The sequence below is a fragment of the Bos grunniens genome, chromosome 2, assembly GCF_055505025.1.
Source record: "Bos grunniens cultivar Pamir isolate PY7600 chromosome 2, Bosgru_T2T1.0, whole genome shotgun sequence".
Classification (NCBI taxonomy): domain Eukaryota; kingdom Metazoa; phylum Chordata; class Mammalia; order Artiodactyla; family Bovidae; genus Bos; species Bos grunniens.
Genome location: NC_141166.1, coordinates 107,360,826 through 107,385,913, shown reverse-complemented (window position 1 = coordinate 107,385,913; position 25,088 = coordinate 107,360,826). Strand labels below are relative to the sequence as shown.

Here is a 25,088-nt window from a genome sequence, read left to right as displayed (position 1 = left end):
AACAAAATATTCTGTAGAAAATGATAATGAAAATGCAAACAGAAAACTGTGCGATTTGTAACTGAAGTAGAACTTAAGGAAATTTTTTACTTTAGATATCTATATTTTAAAGGGAAAAAGATTTATAATAAATTATCAAGATTTATAAATTAAGAAGCTAGATTAAAAATGAATTAGAATCAGAGTCAGTAGGAATTAAAAAAAAAACAAGTAGAAAAGAAGAAATCAATGAAAACAAAATACATATTAGAATTAATAAAGTCAAAATTTGGTTCTCTGGGAAGATTAATAAAATCAATTAAGCATATAGGAAGGCAGATAAAGAAATACAAAAATAACACAAAAAGCCAATAGTAGGAAAGCAGAATGTAATATTACTATAGAATCTAAAATCATTAAATGAGAATATTATAAATAGTATTATGTGAATACACTTGAAAGTTAAATGAAAAGGACAATTCTTTGAAAAATAAGTTATTAAAACTAGTGAAGAATAAAAGAGATAACCCAAAGTAGTATTCTACCAGTACAAGTAATCAAACTCATAATTAAAAATACAACCTAAATGAAAGCTCTGAAGGCAAATACTTGCTTTGGTAAATTTGTCAGACATTTAAGGAAAAAAAAAATACTATCAATCATTTAACCCCCCTTGAAAAAACAGACAAGAGCAAGAAACTTACCAACTTACTGTGTGATACCAGCACAATACTGATACAAATTCTTATCAAAACACTACCAAAAAATTACGTAACAACAGCCCTTATAAACATAGAAGCAAAATATCAGAAAATCAAACACAAATATATATAAAAGAAAAACACATTGTGATCAACTGGGAATTATTGCAGGGATGCAAAATTAGTGTAATAAGTAAAAATCAATAATGTAATTTGCCCCATTAATAGAACAAAGGATAAAGCTCATAATCAGCTTAATAGGTACAGACAAAGCCTTTGACAAAATTCAATATCCATGCACTAAAAAAGTTCTTAGCTCACTTGAAAAATAAAAGAATGTCCTTAATTTGATAGAGGGTATCTAACAACAAAAAACAAAATACCTACATCTTTATGGTGAAATATTGCATGATTACTCTGGAAGACCAGGAACTATGCAAAACTGTCCACTCCAACTTTTTATAGATATTGTACTGTAATGAATTTTGACAGTGAAATACAGCAACAATTTTGGGAAAGAATAAATCTGTTTATACCCACATACTTGCTTACATAGAAAGTCTTAAGGACTCTACCAAAATAATAAAAATCTAGACTTATTAAGTAAAATTAGCATGATTACAGATACGAAGCCAAAAAAAAAATTTATTGCATTTATTTATACAAGGCAATTAAAAATTTAAATGACACTATAAGATTATCATAAAACATGACATTTATAGGAATACATTTAACAAAAGATGACTAAGACCTAAAAAGCACAAAACATTACTGTGAGAAATTAAAGGCAATTTAATCGATACCTATTCTATGTTCGTAGATCAAAAGATTCAATATTATTAAGATGTCTATTCTCCCTAAACTGAATTACAGATTCATTGTATTACCAATCAAAATACCACCAGGAGTTTTTGCACAAATTGACAGACTGATTTGAACATTTATATGAAAATCTAAAGAACCTAAAATAATCTGAATCATTTTAAATTTTTAAATTATTTTTATTTTTAATATAAAAATGTTTATAAATATAGGATTCAAAGTGGTAAGGTAATCACCTGTGTATAAGTGGAGGACAATATATAGTGCCAGTATTTCCAAAATTGTGTTTGTGGAACACTAGCATATTGAAGATGAAGACATGAGTTTTATGATCTAATAAAGTTAGTGAAATGATGCAAACCAAAAGCTCATCTTCAAAGTTTTAACATTTTATGGGTGGAAAGTGATTCTAAAACAAGTATAGCTACTTTTACTTAATATATTGTCTCCCAAACTTTTTAAACCATAGACCATTCTCTCTAAAAATCTCGACTGTTCCATTTAACATTTTTAAGCATTTTTACCTTGTGCAGAACAGTGTGGGGAACACATACTAGGCATATTGTCCTCAGCACTCTGTAGTGGGAAAACAAAAGCAGATGTACTGACATCACAAAAGCAAACAGAAAAGTTATTTCATTATAGCAAATATAATAACTGGAAGTAAAATTGCACAGAATATTCTGTTTAGAAAACATGCCCTCCTTTACATATGGTTTTCATCTAAATGATTAAACATAATTGCCATTTCAATACTTCAGTTAACTAGAAATTCTTTTAGGTGAAAGAACTTATACCAATAATTCAGCATAACATAATTTAAGAATTTTCACTATATCACTGTTACTTCTCAAGTATTTCCTTAGTTAATTTTATGTTCATGGTTAATCATAGATTCCTTGTGGGCTAGAATATGTTTTTTCACCACTAAACATAATTAAGTGCTGCATACATATTCACCAGGAGTTTAATAAATGTTTTTAATCAATATTTCATGGAAAATATTGAGATTCAGTACCTCCAGAGTTCTTATTTTTTAAACCAGAATTTACATTAATTTGTTTACTTGTTACATAACATTCAGGTTAAAAATATATACAGAGACAGATATATATTTCAATTTCAGTTTACATTTTTGAGACTATTTTGAGCTAGTTGGTTATATTACTAGATGTTAAATTACTACTTAACAATTATCCTGATTTGTTAATTTGATTATATAGAATTTTACTTTTGGGTGCAGTATCTGCTGGTATGTTATCAACAAGATGTTTTTGTTCAGATAAATCTATTGAATTAACTATTGTCTAATAAAATGAATTATAATCTTAACTAGATGTACAGGCCCTATATAGTATATTCAAACTGTACAACATCAAATCCCTTTAAAATATACTTAAGTGATTAACAGAGATGATTTGGAATGAAAACAACAGTATACTATATTGGATCAATAAACTAGGCTTTGACTGTAAATAGTGGAAAGTATTCATGAAATAATGGAATATGTACATAAACAAGAGGAAACTGTCACTGATCAAAAATCAAAAATGTTATACAAGAAAGTGGTGAGGTTTCTGACTAACTTACAGACTGGAAAACATTCTAGTTACACAAAATCATGTTACATAAAAAGCTGTCAAAATCTATTACTGTGAAAGTACCAGATTTGTAATTATACAATCTAATACTAAACAGGAGACTGGCTAAATAAAGGATACTGGAAAAGATGCATAAGAATTTATAACAAGGACCTTGTTATAAATTTTACATTTACATATACTATTTTCAATAAAAAGATGAATACAAAAACACGTTTCTTTTTGAAAAGAGCAACTACTAAATCAAGTAATCTTGCTAGGTCTACATGAATCAACATAGTTGCATTTCTAAAGCATAATAAGTAAAAATAAACCAAGGATATGTTTATTGGAAAAGATAGGTTTATGATTTCATTATTTATGTAAATACACAAAGTACCATTCTTTTTTTCTGGAATAGTAAACTTTAGGAGAGTGAGAGAAGGGAAATATGTCATGGGAAATGAGTTTAGCTGTATCTGTAATGTCTAACTTACTGGAAAGAGATATGGGAGGGAGAGAGGGAAAGGCAGGGAGAGGGAGAGATGTAAAGCAGAAACAAGCCAACAAAAACCACCATTTGATGTCATTCACAACCAAATCTATAATCTCAATGTATATTTTTCACAGTGCCTTTGAGTATTTGGGAAAAGAGGAGGAAATGAAGAGATGAAATTCTGAAATTTATAATGGCAATCCACTTTGTGTTTAAGCATCCACCTTGTGTTTAAGTGGCTGCAAAGAAGCACGTCTCTCCACAGTGATGTTCTACCTGCCATATCAGAGCCATAGCACTAATTAAACTCAAAAGAATATACTTGGTAATGCCCTTCTGGGAATGGCACTTGAACAGCTAATTTTAGAAATTTTAAATTCTTTCCTTTACCGCATGCTGAAAGACCACTTTGAATTAATTAAATGGAAGCAGTGAAACCATATTGTATTTATGATAATTATAATACAACTCATACTTTCAGTATTCAATCACCAATAACTCTTCCTCTCCTGATCATCTTCAAAAGGAGTATAAATCAAATAAACTCTCTCAGGGACAGACTTATTTGGAGGCACCTTTTAGAACTTGAGGTGTCTGTAGCATACATTGCTGGTGACCATCCATACCTGGAAGCAGCATTTGCACTGATGGCTTCTCACTTCAAGCCCCAGTGACTATGAAAACTGTCTGGTATATGTTGTAAGTGGTCTTATTTATATTTTATAGATGAAACATTGCTAATGAGATTGGGCTGATAATTATTTTAAAGAAAAACCAAGAAAATTTGAATACTTTTAACTATGAATATTTAATATAAAATGTACGTATTTTTAAAAAGTAGCATTCTATATCTCTACACTCAAATTCAACTACTATTCCTTTTGAATCCCTCCTTCTCTCCTGGTGCACAGGCTCTTTCTCACTTCCCCATCTGAATCTCCATTGTTAAGAACAGTATTTTCACAGAACTAGAACAAATAATTTCACAATTTGTATGGAAACACAAAAGACCTCAAATAGCCAAATCACAAAGCTACAGTCATCAAGAAAGTATGGTACTAGGACAAGGAGAAATATAGATCAATGGAACAAAACAGAAAGTCCAGAGATAAATCCATGCACCTATGGACACATATTTGATAAAGGAGGCAAAAATATACAGTGGAGAAAAGAATCTCTTCAACAAGTGGTGCTGGGAAACTGGTCAACCACCTGAAAAAGAATTAAACTAGAACACTTTCTAACACCAAACACAAAAATAAACTCAAAATGGATTAAAGACCTAAATATAAGACCAGAAACTATAAAACTCTTAGAGGAAAACATAGGCAGAACACTCTCTGACATAAATCACAGCAAGAACCCTCTATGACCCACTCCCAGAGTAATGGAAATAAAAATAAACAAATGGGACCTAATTAAACTTAAAATTTTTTGCACAATTCTTTTAAGTTTAAAAGTATTATTGGTGACTGAATACTGAAAATATAAGTTGTATTATAATTATCATAGACATGGTTTCATTGCTTCAATTTAATTAATTCAAAGTGGTCTTTCAGCATGCAGGAAAGAGAAGAACTTAAAATTTCTAAAATTTGGTGTTCGAGTGCCATTCCTAGAATGGCACAGGAAACTAGAAACAAGGTGAAAAGACAGCATTCAAAACGGCAAAAAATAATAGCAAATGAAACAACTCACAAATAATTAATCTCCAAAATATACAACCAGATCATGCAGCTTAATACCAGAAAAATGAACAATCCAATCAAAAAATGGGCCAAAGAACTAAACAAAAGACGACATACAGATGGCTAATAAACACATGAAAAGATGCTCATATCATTCATTTTTAGAGAAATGCAAATCAAAACCACAATGAAGTATTATCTCACATCAGTCAGAATGGCCATCATCAAAAAATCTACAAACTATAAATTCTGGAAAGGGTGTGGAAAAAAGGGAACCCTCTTACACTGTTGGTGGGCATGCAAACTGTTACAACCAGTATGAAGATTCCCTAAAAAACTGGGAATAGAATTGCCATATGACTCAGCAATCCCACTTCTGGGCATATACTCTGAGGAAATCAGAACTGAAAGAGACACACGTACCCGTGTTCACTGCAGCACCATTTACAATAGCTAGGACATGGAAGCAACCTAGAAGTCCACTGGCAGACAAATGGATAAGGAAGTCATGGTACATATACACAATGGAACATTACTCAGCTATAAAAAGGAACACATTTGAGTCAGTCCTAATGAGGTTGATGAAACTGGAGCCTATTATACAGAGGAAAGTAAGTCAGAAAGAGAAAGACAAATACTGTATATTAACATATATATATGGAATTTAGAAAGACAGTAACAATGATCCTACCATGTAGGGCAGCAAAGGAGACACAGATGTAAAGAACAGACTTTTGGACTAAGTGGAAGAAGACAAGGATAGCACTGAAACATGTATAGTCCCATAGGTAAAACAGATGACCAGTCCAAGTTTGATGCATGAAGCAGGGCACCCAAAGCCAGTGTCTGGGACAACCCAGAGGGATAGTGTGAGGAGGGAGATGGGAGGGGAGTTCATGAAGGGGGTACACATCATGTGTACCGATTCATGTTGATGTATGGCAAAAACCATCACAGTATTGTAAAATAATTATCCTCCAATTAAAATAAGCTAATTAATTTTTTAAAAGAATGCAAATTGATTTCCTACATCCATTCTCTCCTATGTTTAATCTGAACAAGCTAGAATGTTACATGTCTCAGTATCTCTAGCATTGAGTGGTACCATACAACTAAATTTGGCTAAAGAGATAGAAATGAAAGTTAGTCTGTATCCCTGAAAAGAATGGAGATGTTTTTTTGAACCCTTTTTCCTGCTACTGGCTTAGAATGCAAAAATGACAACTAAGGCTCCAAAAACCATTTTGGATCATGACTTGACATAAAAATTCTCAAAATAGCTGAGAAGGAAATTTGGTGATTGGGTGCCACCATGATGTCACCATACCAGCCCTGGTAACCTACCTCTTTCACGTGATAGAGAAATCAACTTCTGTCTTCTTTAAACCACAATTTCTCGGTTTTATGTCACATACAGTTGAATATAATTCTACATGATATCTATTAAAAATTGTACAAAGACCATTAACATGTTGCTAATATAAACTGTTAAAGACAGCAGAATGTAACGCTTCCTTGGCTCCTTCTTCAAGTCCTATCTACTGGAAATCTGTTTAGAAGTTTCCACTGCTATGTGCTTATGATTCATCCTTCTACTCCCTTTCTCAAAACTTTATATATGTATCCTTAGCAAGTACATAGTTTTGTTCTAAGCATTTTCATTAATTTACATGAAGGATAACATGCTTTTTATGCAACTCACTTTGTTCACTCCATAATGTCTTAAAGATTTTTATGCACTGAACTATACAGCTAAATTTTATAAATGAGTAAATTTAAAATATTTATATGTATATATCACTTTTTATTCATTTATTTATCAACTAGCACATGTGTCACTTTTTCTAGTATTTTTCTACACTCTCCAGACAGAAATGGCCATCTTTGAATCTGTCTCATCTGACATATAAGTATACTCTAGAGTAGATTCCTAGTCATGTAAGTGTCGGTTGTAGGAACTGCACATTTTCAGTTCTCATAGATGTTTCAGGTACTTTCATAAATAAAGATATCAGATCAGATCAGATCAGTTGCTCAGTCGTGTCCAACTCTTTGCGACCCTATGAATCGCAGCACGCCAGGCCTCCCTGTCCATCACCAACTCCCGGAGTTCACTGAGACTTACGTCCATCGAGTCAGCGATGCCATCCAGCCATCTCATCCTCTGTCGTCCCCTTCTCCTCCTGCCCCCAGTCCCTCCCAGCATTAGAGTCTTTTCCAATGAGTCAACTCTTTGCATGAGGTGGCCAAAGTACTGGAGTTTCAGCTTCAGCATCATTTCTTCCAAAGAAATCCCAGGGCTGATCTCCTTCAGAATGGACTGGATGGATCTCCTTGCAGTCCAAGGGACTCTCAAGAGTCTTCTCCAACACCACAGTTCAAAAGCATCCATTCTTCGGTGCTCAGCATTCTTCACAGTCCAAATCTCACATCCATACATGACCACAGGAAAAACCATAGCCTTGACTAGATGAACCTTTGTTGGCAAAGTAATGTCTCTGCTTTTCAATATGCTATCTAGGTTGGTCATAACTTTCTTTCCAAGGAGTAAGCGTCTTTTAATTTCATGGCTGCAATCACCATCTGTAGTGATTTTTGAGCCTAGAAAAATAAAGTCTGACACTGTTTCCACTATTTCCCCATGTATTTCCCATGAAGTGGTGGGACCCGATGCCGTGATCTTCGTTTTCTGAATGTTGAGCTTTAAGCCAACTTTTTCACTCTCCACTTTCACTTTCATCAAGAGGTTTTTGAGTTCCTCTTCACTTTCTGCCATAAGGGTGGTGTTAACACCATTTTTACACAGCAAGTACAATCTTGATAGTCTTTACAGATTTACTGTTATGAGTGATGCCTATATAAGTCTAACTTTTATTCATATCCTTACACATTACTATAACCTATATAAAATTTTTATATAATTAGAGTAGACCTCTGTGGTTTCCTACATTATTTGCTTGGTGAGAAAGATGACAGAGAGAAATAAAAAAGATTAAGGGGAGCAACAGCCAAGAGAAACTTAAGACCAACAGAATAAAATCATCAGTATGCTGAAAACAACAACATTTTCCCTACTTTCTATTACTTAACAATTGATGGGCAGAAAAAGATAAATGGCAAAGTGAAAAAGATACAATTTTCTCTGAATAATAATTTTTTTCTGTCCCATGGCACCTTCTATTTGACATCTGCTCAAAGTCTCAGCTTTACATCCACAGATAAGCTCTATTTTTATAAATTCAGAAAATAAGGTATACTGAGATGATAAAGGCTATGGCGGGCAGGGGATCCCATGACTATAAATCTTCTATCACATCTATTCACCTTAATAAACCACCTTAGTCTTAGATATTGTGACCATGTGCCCTTAAACAGTAATATCTAAAATGATTACTTTCTTCAAGGTTACATTTTAAATGTTAATTTATGGGAAGCAAGAGCTCTGTAGAATTATCATTTGCAGTATGTCAATCTCTTACTTTGAAGTCCAGGGAAGATGTTTGTAAACAGTGAAAACTCAACTTTATTTATTTATTTTTTTGCAATCATTTTGGTTTCAAAATACATCAAAATATACCTCAGAGACAAAAGAGTCATATTATAATATTTGACATGTTCTTCAAACAGGAGTGGTTTCTTATGTTTATAAGACATTTTTGCACACCTTCCTTAGATTTTGATGACATAATTTACAATTATAATACATTTCCCCAGTATAAGGAAAGGTTCAGTTTTCATATGAAATCAACTTAAAAATACTTTCTCACTGGTTCTTCTGTTAATCAGATCAATAATAAGCAATCATTCAATAATATAACAAATTATTTCATTTATATTTGAAAATATATGTGTATCCCAAACTTAATGCATTATTTTATGACTCTTTTTAAATTTCAAAATAAATAACCAAACTAACACCACAAAGTTATTGCCATGAGATTAAAAGCCTAATATGGAACGCTAAAACGTTCTTTTATAAAAATATTTATAATTTTTCTTTAACAATACCTAGTTCAAAATTAAGTGGAATTTTTTGATAAATTTCAGAAAATATGTTTACACACTTAACAAGGTTTCCTCAACAGTCAAAAAACAAAAAAAGACTTAATATTTTACATTAGAACTTCAATATTGGTCCTATGTAAATGGAAAGTGTCTTACTGGGAGCATATGAAAAAGCTTTACTATAATATTTTAGACTTTGTGTTAAAGACAGATACAGGCATGAATTTTGAAAGAGATTCTAACAATTTATATTAAAATAATAATATAACAATAAAATTCAAAATGTAAATAATGCAAAATTCAAATTCAATACTATAATAAAATACAAACAATATGTGCATTTGAAATTAATTGCCATCCTCAAAAACTTAACCATACAAAAAAATATACTAAGTGGTGCTTTGATTAATACCATATGGAGGTAACAGTCATTTGGTGCAAATAAAACTAGTGCTTTTTGTTGTTATTGTTTTTTCTGCATTTAGACATAATATCATATATCAAATAAAAATATTAATTCAGGTTCCTATGACAAATGATAAAATGCTTAAGTGATTATTTATGTTAATCTATTTATCTAGCTTGTTTTTTGTTATGTGCTTCACCCTCATCAATAACACAGTTTGACAAGCAACCCTGTTCGGATTTGCTGGAAAGAAATTTGAGAAGCTAGTTTAATAGCAGCAGAAATAAATGTGAAGGATATTATGTCCTTTTCCAGTTCTGTGAAATCAGGCAGCCTGGTTGCATAATAAATTACATTTAAGTACAGAACATCCCCAAACATTTTTCACAGTTCCTTCTAACCTTTTCTCTGTTGGGACGCTGTTTTCACTGAGCTAAAATATTTTCTTACAAAATATCCCAAAGTAACTTTTTAAAGCTCAGTATCAGGTACCTTTGAATAGTTCTTGTTTTCAAAACAGCATATGTACAAACATTGAGTAAAATGTATGTTCAAAGTTGTTTTTTTTTTTAAATAAAAAGTTCAAAAAGAAAGTGTAATATTTAAAAATTTTTGTGTCTGTTCACTATTCAGTATCTCAGTTTCTCCTAAAGGACTATTCTGAAAATCATTTTTAGATGTAATCAAAATAACTTTGTGTGGACCTCTCAAGTCAGTACTTTGACAAGACTAGCCAAGAAATAGACATGAGCATCTACCAGTTGTCTGCTCTGTATCAGACACTCAGGAGAATATAGAGAACGAGAAGTCACTGTCCTATTACTTTTTTATTGAACATTATCTCTCCAAGCAGGTCTAGCAGATGATTGACAATTATTTGCTCGATTTGAATTATTTAAGTCTCCGAAACAACAACAATTTAGAGATTTAAGTCAGTCATATTTTTGAGCAATTTTTTCCATTTCATTTTTCAAATTTTTGACATACAATTTTTGCAGTATTGTCTTAATATACTCTATAGTAATGATGTACCCTTTTCATTCTTCAGTCATATTTACTTTTTTCCCTTTATTTTTTAAAATCTATTTTACTAAAGTGTAGCTTATCTACAATGTTGTGTTAATTTCTGCTGTACAATAAAGTGATTCAGTTATACATATACATATATACACATATATAATATACTTTTTCATATTTCTTTCCATTATAGTTTATTACAGGACATTATAGTTCCCTGTGCTACACAGTAGGACCCTGTTGTCTGTCCATTATATATATATAATGGCTTGGGGAAATAGATGGGGAAACAGTGAAAATAGTGTCAGATTTTATTTTTCTGGGCTCCAAAATCACTACAGATGGTGACTGAGGCCATGAAATTAAAAGACACTTACTCCTTGGAAGGAAAGTTATGACCAACCTAGATAGCATATTCAAAAGCAGAGACATTACTTTGCCAACAAAGGTTCGAGGCTATGGTTTTTCCTGTGGTCATGTATGGATGTGAGAGTTGGACTGTGAAGAAACCTGAGCGCCGAAGAATTGATGCTTTTGAACTGTGGTGTTGGAGAAGACTCTTGAGAGTCCCTTGGACTGCAAGGAGATCCAATCAGTCCATTCTGAAGGAGATCAGCCCTGGGATTTCTTTGGAAGAAATGATGCTAAAGCTGAAACTCCAGTACTTTGGCCATCTCATGCGAAGAGTTGACTCACTGGAAAAGACTCTAATGCTGGGAGGGACTGGGGGCAGGAGGAGAAGGGGATGACAGAGGACGAGATGGCTGGATGGCATCGCTGACTTTATGGATGTGAGTCTGACTGAACTCCGGGAGCTCGTGATGGACAGGGAGGCCTGGCATGCTGCAATTCATGGAGTCGCAAAAAGTCGGACAAGACTGAGTGACTGATCTGATCCGAAATTATCTGGCTTGCATCAACTAATCCAAAACTCCCAATCCAGGTCTCCCCATGCCCTCTTTCCCCTTGGCAACCACAAGTCTATTCTCCATATGTGTGAACCTATTTCTCTTTTATAAATAGATTCATCTGTATCATACTTTATTCCCCATATAGTTGGTATCATACAGTATTCTTCTTCCTCTTTCTGCCTTCAGTTAGTATGATAACCTCTAGGTCCATTCATGTTGCTGCACATGTATTTTGTTGTTTTTAGGACTGAGTAGTATTCCACTGTGTATACATACCACATTTTTATTCATTCATCTGCTGATAGACATTTAGGTTGTTTCAACATCTTTTCAAGGAACACAGGGATGCATGTACCTTTTCAAATTATAGTTTTCATAAGATTCTGCACAGCAAAGGAAACCATGAATAAAAAGACTACCTATGGACTGGGAGAAAATATTTGCAAATGATGCAACTGACAAGAGAATACATTTCCAAAATACACAAACCGCTCATACAACTCAATAACAAAAAACACTCAATCAAAAATGGCAGAACACCTAACAAGTCCCTTCCCCAAGGAAGATATACAAATGGCCAACAGACACATGAAAAGATGCTCAATATCCCTTATTAGTCAGATCAGATCAGTCGCTCAGTCGTGTCCGACTTTTTGTGACCCCATGAATCGCAGCATGCCAGGCCTCCCTGTCCATCACCAACTCCCAGAGTTCACTGAGACTCACGTCCATCCAGTCAGTGATGCCATCCAGCCATCTCATCCTCTGTTGTCCCCTTCTCCTCTTGCCCCCAATCCCTCCCAGCATCAGAGTCTATTCCAATGAGTCAACTGTTCGCATGAGGTGGCCAAAGTACTGGAGTTTCAGCTTTAGCATCATTCCTTCCAAAGAAATCCCAGGGCTGATCTCCTTCAGAATGGACTGGTTGGATCTCCTTGCAGTCCAAGGGACTCTCAAGAGCCTTCTCCAACACCACAGTTCAAAAGCATCAATTCTTCAGTGCTCAGCCTTCTTCACAGTCCAACTCTCACATCCATACATGACCACAGGAAAAACCATAGCCTTGACTAGACAAACCTTTGTTGGCAAAGTAATGTCTCTGCTTTTTTTTTTTTTTAATTTTATATTATTTTTAAACTTTACAATATTGTATTAGTTTTGCCAAATATCGAAATGAATCCGCCACAGGTATACCCGCGTTCCCCATCCTGAACCCTCCTCCCTCCTCCCTCCCCTACCCTCCATCTATCTAGGTCGGTCATAACTTTCCTTCCAAGGAGTAAGTGTCTTTTAATTTCATGGCTGCAATCACCATCTGCAGTGATTTTGGAGTCCAGAAAAATGAAGTCTGACACTGTTTCCACTGTTTCCCCATCTATTTCCCATGAAGTGGTGGGACCGGATGCCATGATCTTCATTTTCTGAATGTTGAGCTTTAAGCCAACTTTTTCACTCTCCACTTTCACATTCATCAAGAGGCTTTTGAGTTCCTCTTCACTTTCTGTCATAAGGGTGGTGTCATCTACGTATCTGAGGTTATTGATATTTCTCCCGGCATTCTTGATTCCAGTTTGTGTTTCTTCCAGTCCAGTGTTTCTCATGATGTACTCTACACATAAGTTAAATAAACAGGGTGACAATATACAGCCTTGATGAACTCCTTTTCCTATTTGGAACCAGTCTGTTGTTCCACGTCCAGTTCTAACTGTTGCTTCCTGACCTGCATACAAATTTCTCAAGAGGCAGATCAGGTGGTCTGGTATTCCCATCTCTTTCAGAATTTCCCACAGTTTATTGTGATCCACACAGGCATAGGCTTTGGCATAGTCAATAAAGCAGAGATAGATGTTTTTCTGGAACTCTCTTGCTTTTTCTATGATCCAGTGGATGTTGACAATTTGATCTCTGGTTCCTCTGCCTTTTCTAAAACCAGCTTGAACATCAGGAAGTTCACAGTTCACATATTGCTGAAGCCTGGCTTGGAGAATTTTGAGCATTACTTTACTAGCGTGTGAGATGAGTGCAATTGTGCGGTAGTTTGAGCATTCTTTGGCATTGCCTTTCTTTGGGATTGGAATGAAAACTGACCTTTTCCAGTCCTGTGGCCACTGCTGAGTTTTCCAAATTTGCTGGCATATTGAGTGCAGCACTTTCACAGCATCATCTTTCAGGATTTGGAATAGTTCAACTGGAATTCCATCACCTCCACTAGTTTTGTTCGTAGTGATGCTTTCTAAGGCCCACTTGACTTCACATTCCAGGATGTCTGGCTCTAGGTCAGTGATCACACCATCGTGATTATCTGGGTCGTGAAGATCTTTTTTGTACAGTTGTTCTGTGTATTCTTGCCACCTCTTCTTAATATCTTCTGCTTCTGTTAGGTCCATACCATTTCTGTCCTTTATCGAGCTCATCTTTGCATGAAATGTTCCTTTGGGATCTCTGATTTTCTTGAAGAGATCCCTAGTCTTTCCCATTCTGTTGTTTTCCTCTATTTCTTTGCATTGATCGCTGAAGAAGGCTTTCTTATCTCTTCTTGCTATTCTTTGGAACTCTGCATTCAGATGTTTATATCTTTCCTTTTCTCCTTTGTTTTTTGCTTCTCTTCTTTTCACAGCTATTTGTAAGGCCTCCCCAGACAGCCATTTTGCTTTTTTGCATTTCTTTTCCATGGGGATGGTCTTGATCCCTGTCTCCTGTACAATGTCACGAACCTCAGTCCATAGTTCATCAGGCACTCTATCTATCAGATCTAGGCCCTTAAATCTATTTCTCCCTTCCACTGTAATATCATAAGGGATTTGATTTAGGTAATACCTGAATGGTCTAGTGGTTTTCCCTACTTTCTTCAATTTAAGTCTGAATTTGGCAATAAGGAGTTCATGATCTGAGCCACAGTCAGCTCCTGGTCTTGTTTTTGCTGACTGTATAGAGCTTCTCCATCTTTGGCTGCAAAGAATATAATCAATCTGATTTCAGTGTTGACCATCTGGTGGTGTCCATGTATAGAGTCTTCCGAAACACCTGGAGTAACAGGCAAATTTGGCCTTGGAATACGGAATGAAGCAGGGCAAGGACTAATAGAGTTTTGCCAAGAAAATGCACTGGTCATAGCAAACACCCTTATTACTAGAGATATGCAAATCAAAACTACAATCAGGTACCACCTCACGCTGGTCAGATTAGCATCATTAAAAAGTAAACAAATAATAAACACTGGACAGAGTGTAGAGAAAATGAAACCCTTTGACACTGTTGGTGGGAATGTAAATTGGTGTGCCACTATGAAGAACTGTGTGGAGATTTCTAAAAAATAGAAACAAAAATAGAGTTGCCATATGATCCAGCAACCCAATTCATGGGCATATTTCTTATATTACTGGAGGTAACTTAAATAAATTATATTTTTGTCCTGCATAGAGCACATAAAAGGAAATAGCTACTACTCCCATTAATTCAATGATTAAATTAAAATTGTAGTTTTCACAGTCTACATGATAATGTAACTAGGTGGCTACAAACTATCTCTGTTTCTTAATCATCATTTTTTACAAAGGAGCATTTTATGCAATTATTAACTTCTACTTATTTGCAATTATATTGTATCTGATTTCTTTTTCTGACATCTCAGCAAGATGATATGATAGATACAGCCTTTTTCCTCCCCAGTATAATTTGATAAACTAAAGCATTTTTATTATATTCATCTTTATGTTATCTTTCTCCTTCTAGAGCACACAGAGATATATTCTGTATAGAATAAATTACTGTGTTATAGGGGCACACACAAGTTAGAATAGCTAACACAATCTAAACCTTTATCAGTGAGATGCATTATACTGGCTTAACAATTTACCTCCACTTTTTAAGTAGTGTCAAATACCTATATGAAAAAAAAAAATTGAAGTTCTCTCAGATTGTTTTTCCTAGTCTACTTTCCCTTCACAGAATAGTAATTACTAAACAGAAGAAAAAGAAAGTGGCGGGGATGGGGGGTGGTAGAGGAGAAGGAGCATGTAGCAAAGCTCTGGTAGAAATCTGGTCTGAATGTCTATACTCATATTTTTGTCTCTATTATAACTATACTGTGTTTCTTTACACAATTGAAAATTAGGGTTGCTGGATCACATGGCAACTCTATGTTTATTTACTTAATTTTTTTTAAGTCTCCACACTGTTCTCCATAGTAGCACACCAATTTACATTCCCACTAACAATGTCAAAGCTGATTAATGTTGTAAATAGTAGTTAAATTATGTATCTATAAGCTGAAGAATGGAGAAGGCAATGGCAACCACTCTAGTATTCTTGCCTGGAGAATTCCAGGGACGGGGGAGCCTGGTGGGCTGCTATCTATGGGGTTGCACAGAGTCGGACATGACTGAAGTGACTTAGCAGCAGCAGCAGCAAGCTGAAGAAATTCAATTTATCAACTACTTTCTTTGGGGGCTAGAAATAGAATCTAACTCTGACTAATTCACTGAAAATGAAATATATGGGGAAGGTTTGAAGTGGCTCACAGGAGAAGCTGAAGGACTAGAACTTAGCATCCATAGGAAAAAGAACTACACAGGGCTGAGAGTCCCTTGGACTACAAGGAGATCCAACCAGTCCATCCTAAAGGGGATCAGTCCCGAGTGTTCATTGGAAGGACTGATGCTGAAGCTGAAAACTCCAATACTTTGGCCAGCTGATGTGAAGAACTGACTCATTGGAAAAGACTCTGATGCTGGGAAAGATTGAAGGTGAGAGGAGAAGGGGACGACAGAGGATGAGATGGTTGGATGGCATCACCGACTCAATGGACATGAGTTTGGGATGGAGAGGGAGGCCTGGCGTGCTACAGTCCATGGGGTCACAAAGAGTCAGACACGACTGAGTGACTGAACTGAACTGAACTGAGAATTCAAGAGGAGGAAATAAAGACCAGTTTATTCAGGGCACAACTTTGGAAATACAGACATTCTAGTTATTTTCAATTTTTTTAAATTGTTGTTATTGTTGTTTAGTTTCATTTCTTTAAAAATCATTGTTCAATGTTAAAGTTTCTGGAAGCATGGCTCACTGGCCAATTTTAAGTCATGTGTCTAACCCAGGGCCAAAGGGATCTGGAGTATCTTCACAGATGGTATCATTGATACTATATCCAATGAGGAAGAGAGAATTTCCCAAAGCCAATCCATGATCCTTTGTTGAAGATGTGAACAGATGTTCAGGTGGCAGAACAAATTTCTACTGGTATAACTATTTACAGAGATATGAGTAAAATTCATACATTCACATTTACTATCAATAGAAAATATTGATTGACTTGGGTTACTATGTTATAGAGATGATTCTTGTCAATAAATTAATTTAGCTCCATAAATCAATGTCAAGATATATATTCTATTTCAATGTAAGATTTTTCATATATAAATTATCTCATTTGCACTAGAATGTAGATATTACTTTGCATATTTTATACAGAGAAAAGTAGATTCTAAGGTATTAAGAGACATAGTCATGGTTAAAGAGATAAAAAGGCAAAGGGACAGAAACTCAAGCCATTTTCAGTTTTGATTTTATTTTAAATGTTAAGTGCTCAGAAGTTCCGTGGGTTTATCAGTTATGTTTTGTATTATAAGAATAAGAAAGACTTAACTTCAATCAATATTTTTATAAAGTAACGATTTCTATATTTTTCTACAAAGAGTATTAAATAAGAAAAAATTTGCTTTCTTAAACAGTGATGATTCTGCATAATTTACTATCTACTTATGAATATTTATGTAAGTTAGTTATCAAATTTCCCAAACCTGCATTTTCTTTTCCGATAAAGAGACTCTTTTCTGTTTATTTGTATTTTGACACCCATTATACCTCTTGCTTTTTAAAAAGTAATTTAGCTTCTCTCTCCATGTTGGATCTCTGTCTTTTTAAATCAAATGTATTATGGAATCTAATGAAATTCTTTTATTTTTTTATACTTGACAATTTCCCAGGTATCTATATTTTCATTTAGGGGTGTGTGTGTGAAATGCACTCTGGTCTTTGTAATCCTGATACAAACTACAGAATTTTCATATACTCTTCCTGTTGCTTATGCTTTCTTTCACTTAGTCTTTCTTTTGCCCTCAAACCCCAACTCTGTTTTCATTTATTTAAGTCTTAACTTTGGGCAGGGGATTCTGAGAGTGCTTTCACACTCAGATTTAAACTGATCAGATTTAACCTAAGTAGTGACAGATTTAACAAGTACTGACAGTTTAAATGATACAAATAAATGTTGAAATCAGGAGCTATGCTTGGAAGCGCTGATAACCCAAATAATGTGGTTGAAAAGAGAATAGGCAGGAACTACCATGATTCTAGAAACTGGGGGATGCTTCTCTTCCTTGACCTCTTATTGTACTATTTGTCTTGATAAGAATAATGTTGGTCTTTTTATGGGAATGGCAGTTTCCATAGTTTTTGTTTGTATATTATGTTGTTTGTGTTTAGTTTTCAAACACAGAAAAACTTACAGAAATGGATATAAAAGGGACCTATATATTATTTGAAGACAATTGATAAAAAAAAAAAATGCCTTTTCATACTGTTCATGGGGTTCTCAAGGCAAGAATACTGAAGTGGTTTGCCATTCCCTTCTCCAGTGGGCCACATTTTGTCAGAACTCTCCACCAAGACCCGTCTGTCTTGAGTGGCCCTACACAGCATGGCTTAGTTTCATTGACTGCAGCCATGAAGTTAAAAGATGCTTACTCCTTGGAAGGAAGTTATGACCAACTTAGACAGCTTATTAAAAAACAGAGACATTACTTTGCCAACAAAGGTCCATCTACTCAAGGCTATGGTTTTCCCAGTAGTCATGTATGGATGTGAGAGTTGGACTGTAAAGAAAGCTTAGCGCTGAAGAATTGATGCTTTTGAACTGTGGTGTTGGAGAAGACTCTTGAGAGTTCCTTGTACCGCAAGGAGATCCAACCAGTCAATCCAAAAGGAAATCAGTCCTGAGTGTTCATTGGAAGGACTGATGTTGAAGCTGAAACTCCAATACTTTGGCCACCTGATGCGAAGAGCTGACTCATTGGAAAAGACCCTGATGCTGGGAAAGATTGAAGGCAGGAGGAGAAGGGGATGACAGAGGATGAGATAGTTAGATGGTATCACCAACTCAATAGAGACGAGTTTGAGCAGGTTCCGGGAGTTGGTGATGGACAGGGAGCCCTGGCATGCTGTGGTCCACAGGGTTGCGAAGAGTTGGACATGACTGAGCGACTGAACTGAACTGATGCTAAAAATTTACATATGGCCTTGAATTTTTGTTAAAAGCTGAATACTACAATGTTATATACACTAAATAATTATCCCACTTTATTATATATGTGCATATATTTGTGTGTTTATATATTTAATATACTTGTGTATTTACATATACATAATACATATGGGTATATACATACATACATGCATAAATATTTATGTCTTAAACTTATGCATGATCTTTCTATGGAAAATAGTATATATATTTAAGCCTTTTAGAGGCACTAATTAATGTAATAAAGAGACATTCCTTTGTTTAATGGAAGTATAGCTTCTAGAACAGATTATCCAAATGATCATTGAGAAGCTATCAGTAGGCAGGACAAAGTCCAAAGTTCCAAAGTCTTTCTCTACAGCTTACTTTCTTTAAGACAGTAGCTGAACATGTTGTTACCTAGTGAAATCAGGTTACAAGTTCTTTTTCTACAGTGCAAGTTTCATGGAGGTAATATTATATCTACACATTTTTTATAGCCCTTTATGTCTGGCACAGTGGACTTGAACATTTTAATCAATGAAATAATTAGTGATTATATGACTGCTTAGTGAAAATGGCCTATTTTGATTTCATCCTCACAGAAATAAGCTTTTGCTACCTGAGGACTTTTGTTCTTCTTGGTTTAAATTTAATAAGTAGAGACACATTTTTCTTCATAAAATATTGTAACTAAATCCTTCCTTCTCAGTCTTTATGTAATATTACAGCACACTCAATATCTAAATATAAAGATATTCCTTGCTGCTGCTGCTAAGTCGCTTCAGTCATGCCCAACTCTGTGCGACCCCATAGACGGCAGCCCATCAGGCTCCCCCGTCCATGGGATTCTCCAGGCAAGAGAACTGGAGTAGGGTGCCATCGCCTTCTCCAAAGATGTTCCTTACTGTATATCCAACTCTGCTTATAACAGAGTTTGTGTTCAATCTTTTTTTTTTTTTTTTTTACAAATCTGAATAAATGTGGTAAATTTACTACAAAAACCAAACCAAAATCACTGAAATCATAAGTGAGGATAAACTTTCTCCACCTAAAATTTAAAATGAGAGGAAACATTTTTTTTGGTCTTCTTGCCTTCATAACAGTGAGGATGTTTTCATTTCATTTTTAATTTTGCATAAGAATTGCACCATTACCCACACTGTAGCTTTATTACTCTTTTCCTATTTTTGTTATTAACATTTCTAGGTCATTCTTCAACTATAAAGTAGTTAGCACTTCCATTTCAGAGTTTTGCGGCAATCTGGGCCTAGTGATGTTAGTATCCTGTTATCTTAATTTATTTTCCACTTTCTTGATATTAAGAATTAAAGCAAACAGTAGAGAAAGTGAATGGGATGACAATGTGAGAGGGAGCAAGAAGCAGGTAGAAGTTAGACTGAACTGTCACATAATATGCAGTCTTTGGCCTGACTTTTAAAGAGATTTTAGCACTGGGGTTGGAGAAGGCAATGGCACCCCACTCCAGTACTCTTGCCTGGAAAATCCCATGGACGGAGGAGCCTGGTAGGCTGCAGTCCATGGGGTCGAGAAGAGTCGGACTCGGCTGAGCGACTTCACTTTCACTTTTCACTTTCATGCATTGGAGAAGGAAATGGTAACCCACTCCAGTGTTCTTGACTGGAGAATCCCAGGGACAGGGGAGCCTGGTGGGCTACCGTCTATGGGGTCACACAGAGTCGGACACGACTGAAGTGACTTACTTACTTACTTAGCACTGAGGTATCTTACAACTGTGCACAGTCGTGTCCAACTCTTTGCAATTCCATGGACTGTAGCCCACCAGGCTCCTCTGTCCATTGGATTTTGCCAGCAAGGATTCTGGATGGGTTGCCATTTCCTCCTTCACTGGATATTTTTGACTCAGGGATCGAACCTGTGTCTCCTTTCGCTCTTGCTTTGGCAGGAGGATTCTTGACCACCGAGCTGCCTGGGAATCACCACCTTATGCCTAATGCTCTTCAAATTTATTTTTTAAAATATGTTTACTGGTTGATTCCAGTCCTCCAGTTTTTATGGGATTTTTAATAGAACAACCTTGAAATTGATTAGGTGTCAAAAGTGCTAGTCAGCAACCATTGAATGAACTTAAGTATAGGCATATCTCAGAGATACTGGGGGGTTCAGTTCCAAACTACCACAATAAAGCAAGTATCAGTAGAGAAGCTCACATGAATTTTTTGGTTTCCCAGTGAGTATAAACGTTATGCTTACACTATGATCTATTAAGTATACAACAGCATTATGTCTAAAAAACAATATACACACCTTAATTTAAAAATACTTTATTGCTAAAAAATGCTAACGTTCATCATAACCATAACCATTCACCTTCAGTGAATTATGTTTTTGCTGGTTTAAGATCTTGCCTGAATCTTAATGGCTGCTGACCAATCAGGGTGGTGTTTGCTAAAGGTTGGAGTGGCTGTGGCAATTTTTAAAAATAAGACAACGATGAAGTTTGTTGCATCAATAGACTCTTCCTTTCACAAATTATTTTTCAATAGTATCAATTCAGTTTTGATACTATCTATCCACAGTAGAACATCTTTCAAAATTAGAGTTAATCCTCCCAAATCCTGTCACAACTTTATTGACTAAATTTAGGTAATATTCTAAATCTTTTGTCATTTCAATAATCTTCACAGCATCTTCACCAGTAGATTGCATCCTAAGAAACACTGTTTTTGCTCATCCATAAAAAGCAACTCTTCATGCATTAAAGTTATAACATGTGAAGTCAAAGTCACTCAGTCATGTCCAACTCTTTGTGATCCCATAGACTATGCAGTCCATGGAATTCTCCAGGCCAGAATACTGGAGTGGGTAACTTTTCCTTCTCCAGGGGATCTTCCCAACCTCAGGGATCGAACTCAGGTCTCCCCACAAGCAGGAAGATTCTTTACCAGCTGAGCCACAAGGGAAGCCCAAGAATACTGGAGTGGGTAGCCAATCCCTTCTCCAGCGGATCTTCCCAAACCCAGAATTGAACCAGGGTCTCCTTCACTGCAGATGGATTCTTTATCAACTGAGCTATCAGGGAAGCCAGATTGCAGCAATTAAGACACATCTTTAAGCTCCACTTCTAGTCCTCTTGCCATTTCTACCACATTTATAGTTACTTTCTCCACTAAAGTCTTGAACCCTTCAAATCATCTGCAAGAATTGAAATCAGCTTCTTCCAAATTCCTATGTATATTGATATTTTTACCTCTTTCCATGAATCACAAATATTGTCAATGGCATTTAGATGGTAAATCCTTTTCAGAAGGTTTTCAATTGACTCTCCCCAGATTCATTAGAATAATCACAATTATGTTAGCTAAGGCCTTACAAAATGTATTTCTTAAATAATAAGACTTAAATTTCTACATTACTCTTTGATTTATGGGCTGCAGAATGGATGATGTATAAGTGGTCATGAAAAAAAGATCAATCTGATTATACATGTCCATCAGAGTTCTCAAATGATCAAAGAGTGGTAACACTTTGAAAGAAATCTTTTTATTTCTGAAAAAGAGGTCTCAACAGTGGTCTTAAAATATTCTCTAAACCATATTGTAAACAAATGTCTTGTTATCCAGGTTTTGTTTTTCCATTTGCAGAGCACAAGCCGAGTAGATTTAGCCTAATACTTAAGAGGCCTTAGAATTTCCAGAGCTGTAAATGAGTACTGGCTTCAACTTAAAGTCACCATCTGCATTAGCCTCTAACTATAGAGTCACCCTGCCCTTTGATGCTTTGAAACAAAACACTGACTTCTCCTCTCTAGCTATGAAAGTCTTACTTGGCATCTTCTTCCCAAAGAAAGTTGTTTTGCCTACATTGAAAATCTGTTGATTCGTGTAGATGATCTTAGTTAATCATCATGGCTAGATCTCCTGGATAATTTGCTGCAGTACTTGTTATATCTACTTCAGTACTTGTTATGTCACCTTGTACTTGATCTTGTGGAAATAGCTTCTGTCCTTAAACCTCATGAGTCAACATCTGCTCTTTAATCTTTTCTTCTGCAGCTTCTTCACCTCTCTCAGCCTTCACAGAATTAAAAAGCCTCAAGGTCTTGCTCTGGCTTAGGATGTGGCTTAAGGGAATGCTGTGACTGGCTTGATTTTCTATCCAGATCATTCAAAATTTCCCATACCAGCAATAAGGCTGTTTCACTTTCTTGTAATTCATGAGTGCACTGAAGCAGCATTTTTAATTCCCTTCAAGAACTTTTCCTTTGTATTCAAAACTTGGCTAACTATTTGCAAAAGAGGCCTAACTTTTAGCTCATCTTTACTTTCAACATGCCTTTCTTACTAAACTTAATCATTTCTAGCTTTTGATTTCAAGTGAGAGATAGGCCACACTTCCTTTCACTTGAATACTTATTGCAGGATTATTAATCAGCCAAATTTCAACACTGTTGTGTTTCAGGGAATAAGGAGGCCCATGGAGAAAGAAAAGACTGGTGAGTGGTCAGTTTTTCAGTGGATCAGTGGGAACACAGGATTTACTGATCAAATTTGCCATCTTATATGGTCATAGTTCACAATGCCTTGAAATAATTATAATAGAAACAAAGATCACTGACCACAGATGATCATAACAAATAATGAAAAAATGTGAATATTGCAATAATTTCCAAAATGAGACACACAGACTTAAAGTGAGCAAATGATGTTGGAAAAAATGGTGCTGACAGGCTTTCTCAATGCAGCATTGTCACAAATGTTGAAATTGTAAAAATGCAATATTTCTGAAGCACAATAAAGCAGAGCACAATAAAATGAAGTGTACCTGTATTCAAAATAAAATGAGAAACTGAATTTTTCCTCCCATTTCCATCAAAATAAGGCTAAACTTCCTAACTTCCTTAATGATTCATTCCTCTTTGTTACTTTTGAGTAATACTACAAGAAAACTGTGCAGTTAGATGTGAAACCAGGATATGGGGAAGGAATAATATTTATGAAGAGGAAGATAGTCAAGAAGGGAATTGAGACTGAAAACTGAACAAAACAAATTGAAATGGATTAAATATTTACCCTGAATAAATTACAGGAAAGAGCATTTTAAGTGTTTTGCTGCTATAAAGGAATGGGGGAACTCATAAATAAATTAAGATTAAGTTGTATTAGAAAAATGAAATTACTTATTTCATGTCTATGTTCCAGGTTTTCATCTAGATCCTCAAAGATAGGATTAAAAGAAATACACAAACATCACAAAGCAGTGACACTTTAAAGAAAAAGCCCTGGATATTGAGGCCAATTTCTATCCCTGCTCTGCCTATATCAGCCATGCTGTTTATAATCTGAAGAAGAACAAGACTGAGGTGCCCCCTAACTGGGTTGTTGTAAGAATCTAATGCGAAGTAATAAATTACAAAACGGTATAAACATCTAAGAGACTATTATTCTCGTTGCTCTTGAAGAATGTATAGCATAGCAGTAGTATCTTAGCATATGAAAGAATCTTTTAAAAACTTCCAATCAAATTCCGTTTAAGAAAGGAGAAAAAAATTAGTGGTGAACCTCAGATGACATATATGAGGTTGGTGCAAAAGTAATTGCGGTTCTGTCTCACATATAAAGGTCAACATTACCATCTTTCTAAATTCCATGTATATGCGTTAATATACTGTATTGGGAGAAGGCAAGAGTGGGATGATTTAAGAGAATAGCAGTGAAACATGTATATTACCATAGATGCAATAGATGACCAGTCCAAGTTCAATGCACGAAACAGGACACTTAAAGCTAGTGCACTGGGACAATCCAGAGGGATGGGTTGGGAGGGCAGTGGGAGAGGGATTCGGGATGGGGGAACACATGTACAACCATTGCTGATTCATGTCAATGTATGGCAAAAACCACCACAATATTGTAAAGTAATGAGCCTCCAATTAAAATAAATAAATCAATTTAAAAAAAGAAAAATTTTGAGTCTAACGTAAAAAAAAAAGCAATTGTGGTTTTTCATTGTTGAACTTTGCTGTTTGATATTGGAATACATTCTTAAAGGTGGTTATGTTATACATAATTTTAATGCACATTTCTCACTTTATGCTGTTTTGTTAATGACTTATTACTGTTTATTTTATACTTGTTTTAGACTACAGAAATGATGCTAGACAAAAAGCAAATTTGAGTTCAAAAATGGGTCCTAAAGTAGCAGAGACAACTTGCAACATCG

At 35.1% G+C, this 25,088-nt stretch overlaps 1 protein-coding gene across 2 annotated transcripts in view; it reads right to left on the bottom strand.

Moving 5' to 3' along the window:
* XIRP2 (xin actin binding repeat containing 2) overlaps positions 1–25,088 on the bottom strand; it is a 693,360-nt gene that overhangs the window by 519,760 nt on the left and 148,512 nt on the right. For both annotated transcript variants that reach the window (XM_086355933.1, XM_086355934.1), the window contains exon 2: positions 2,027–2,078. In XM_086355933.1, coding sequence (XP_086212059.1) covers positions 2,027–2,078 — 52 coding nt within the window. The remainder of the gene's footprint in view (positions 1–2,026; positions 2,079–25,088) is intronic.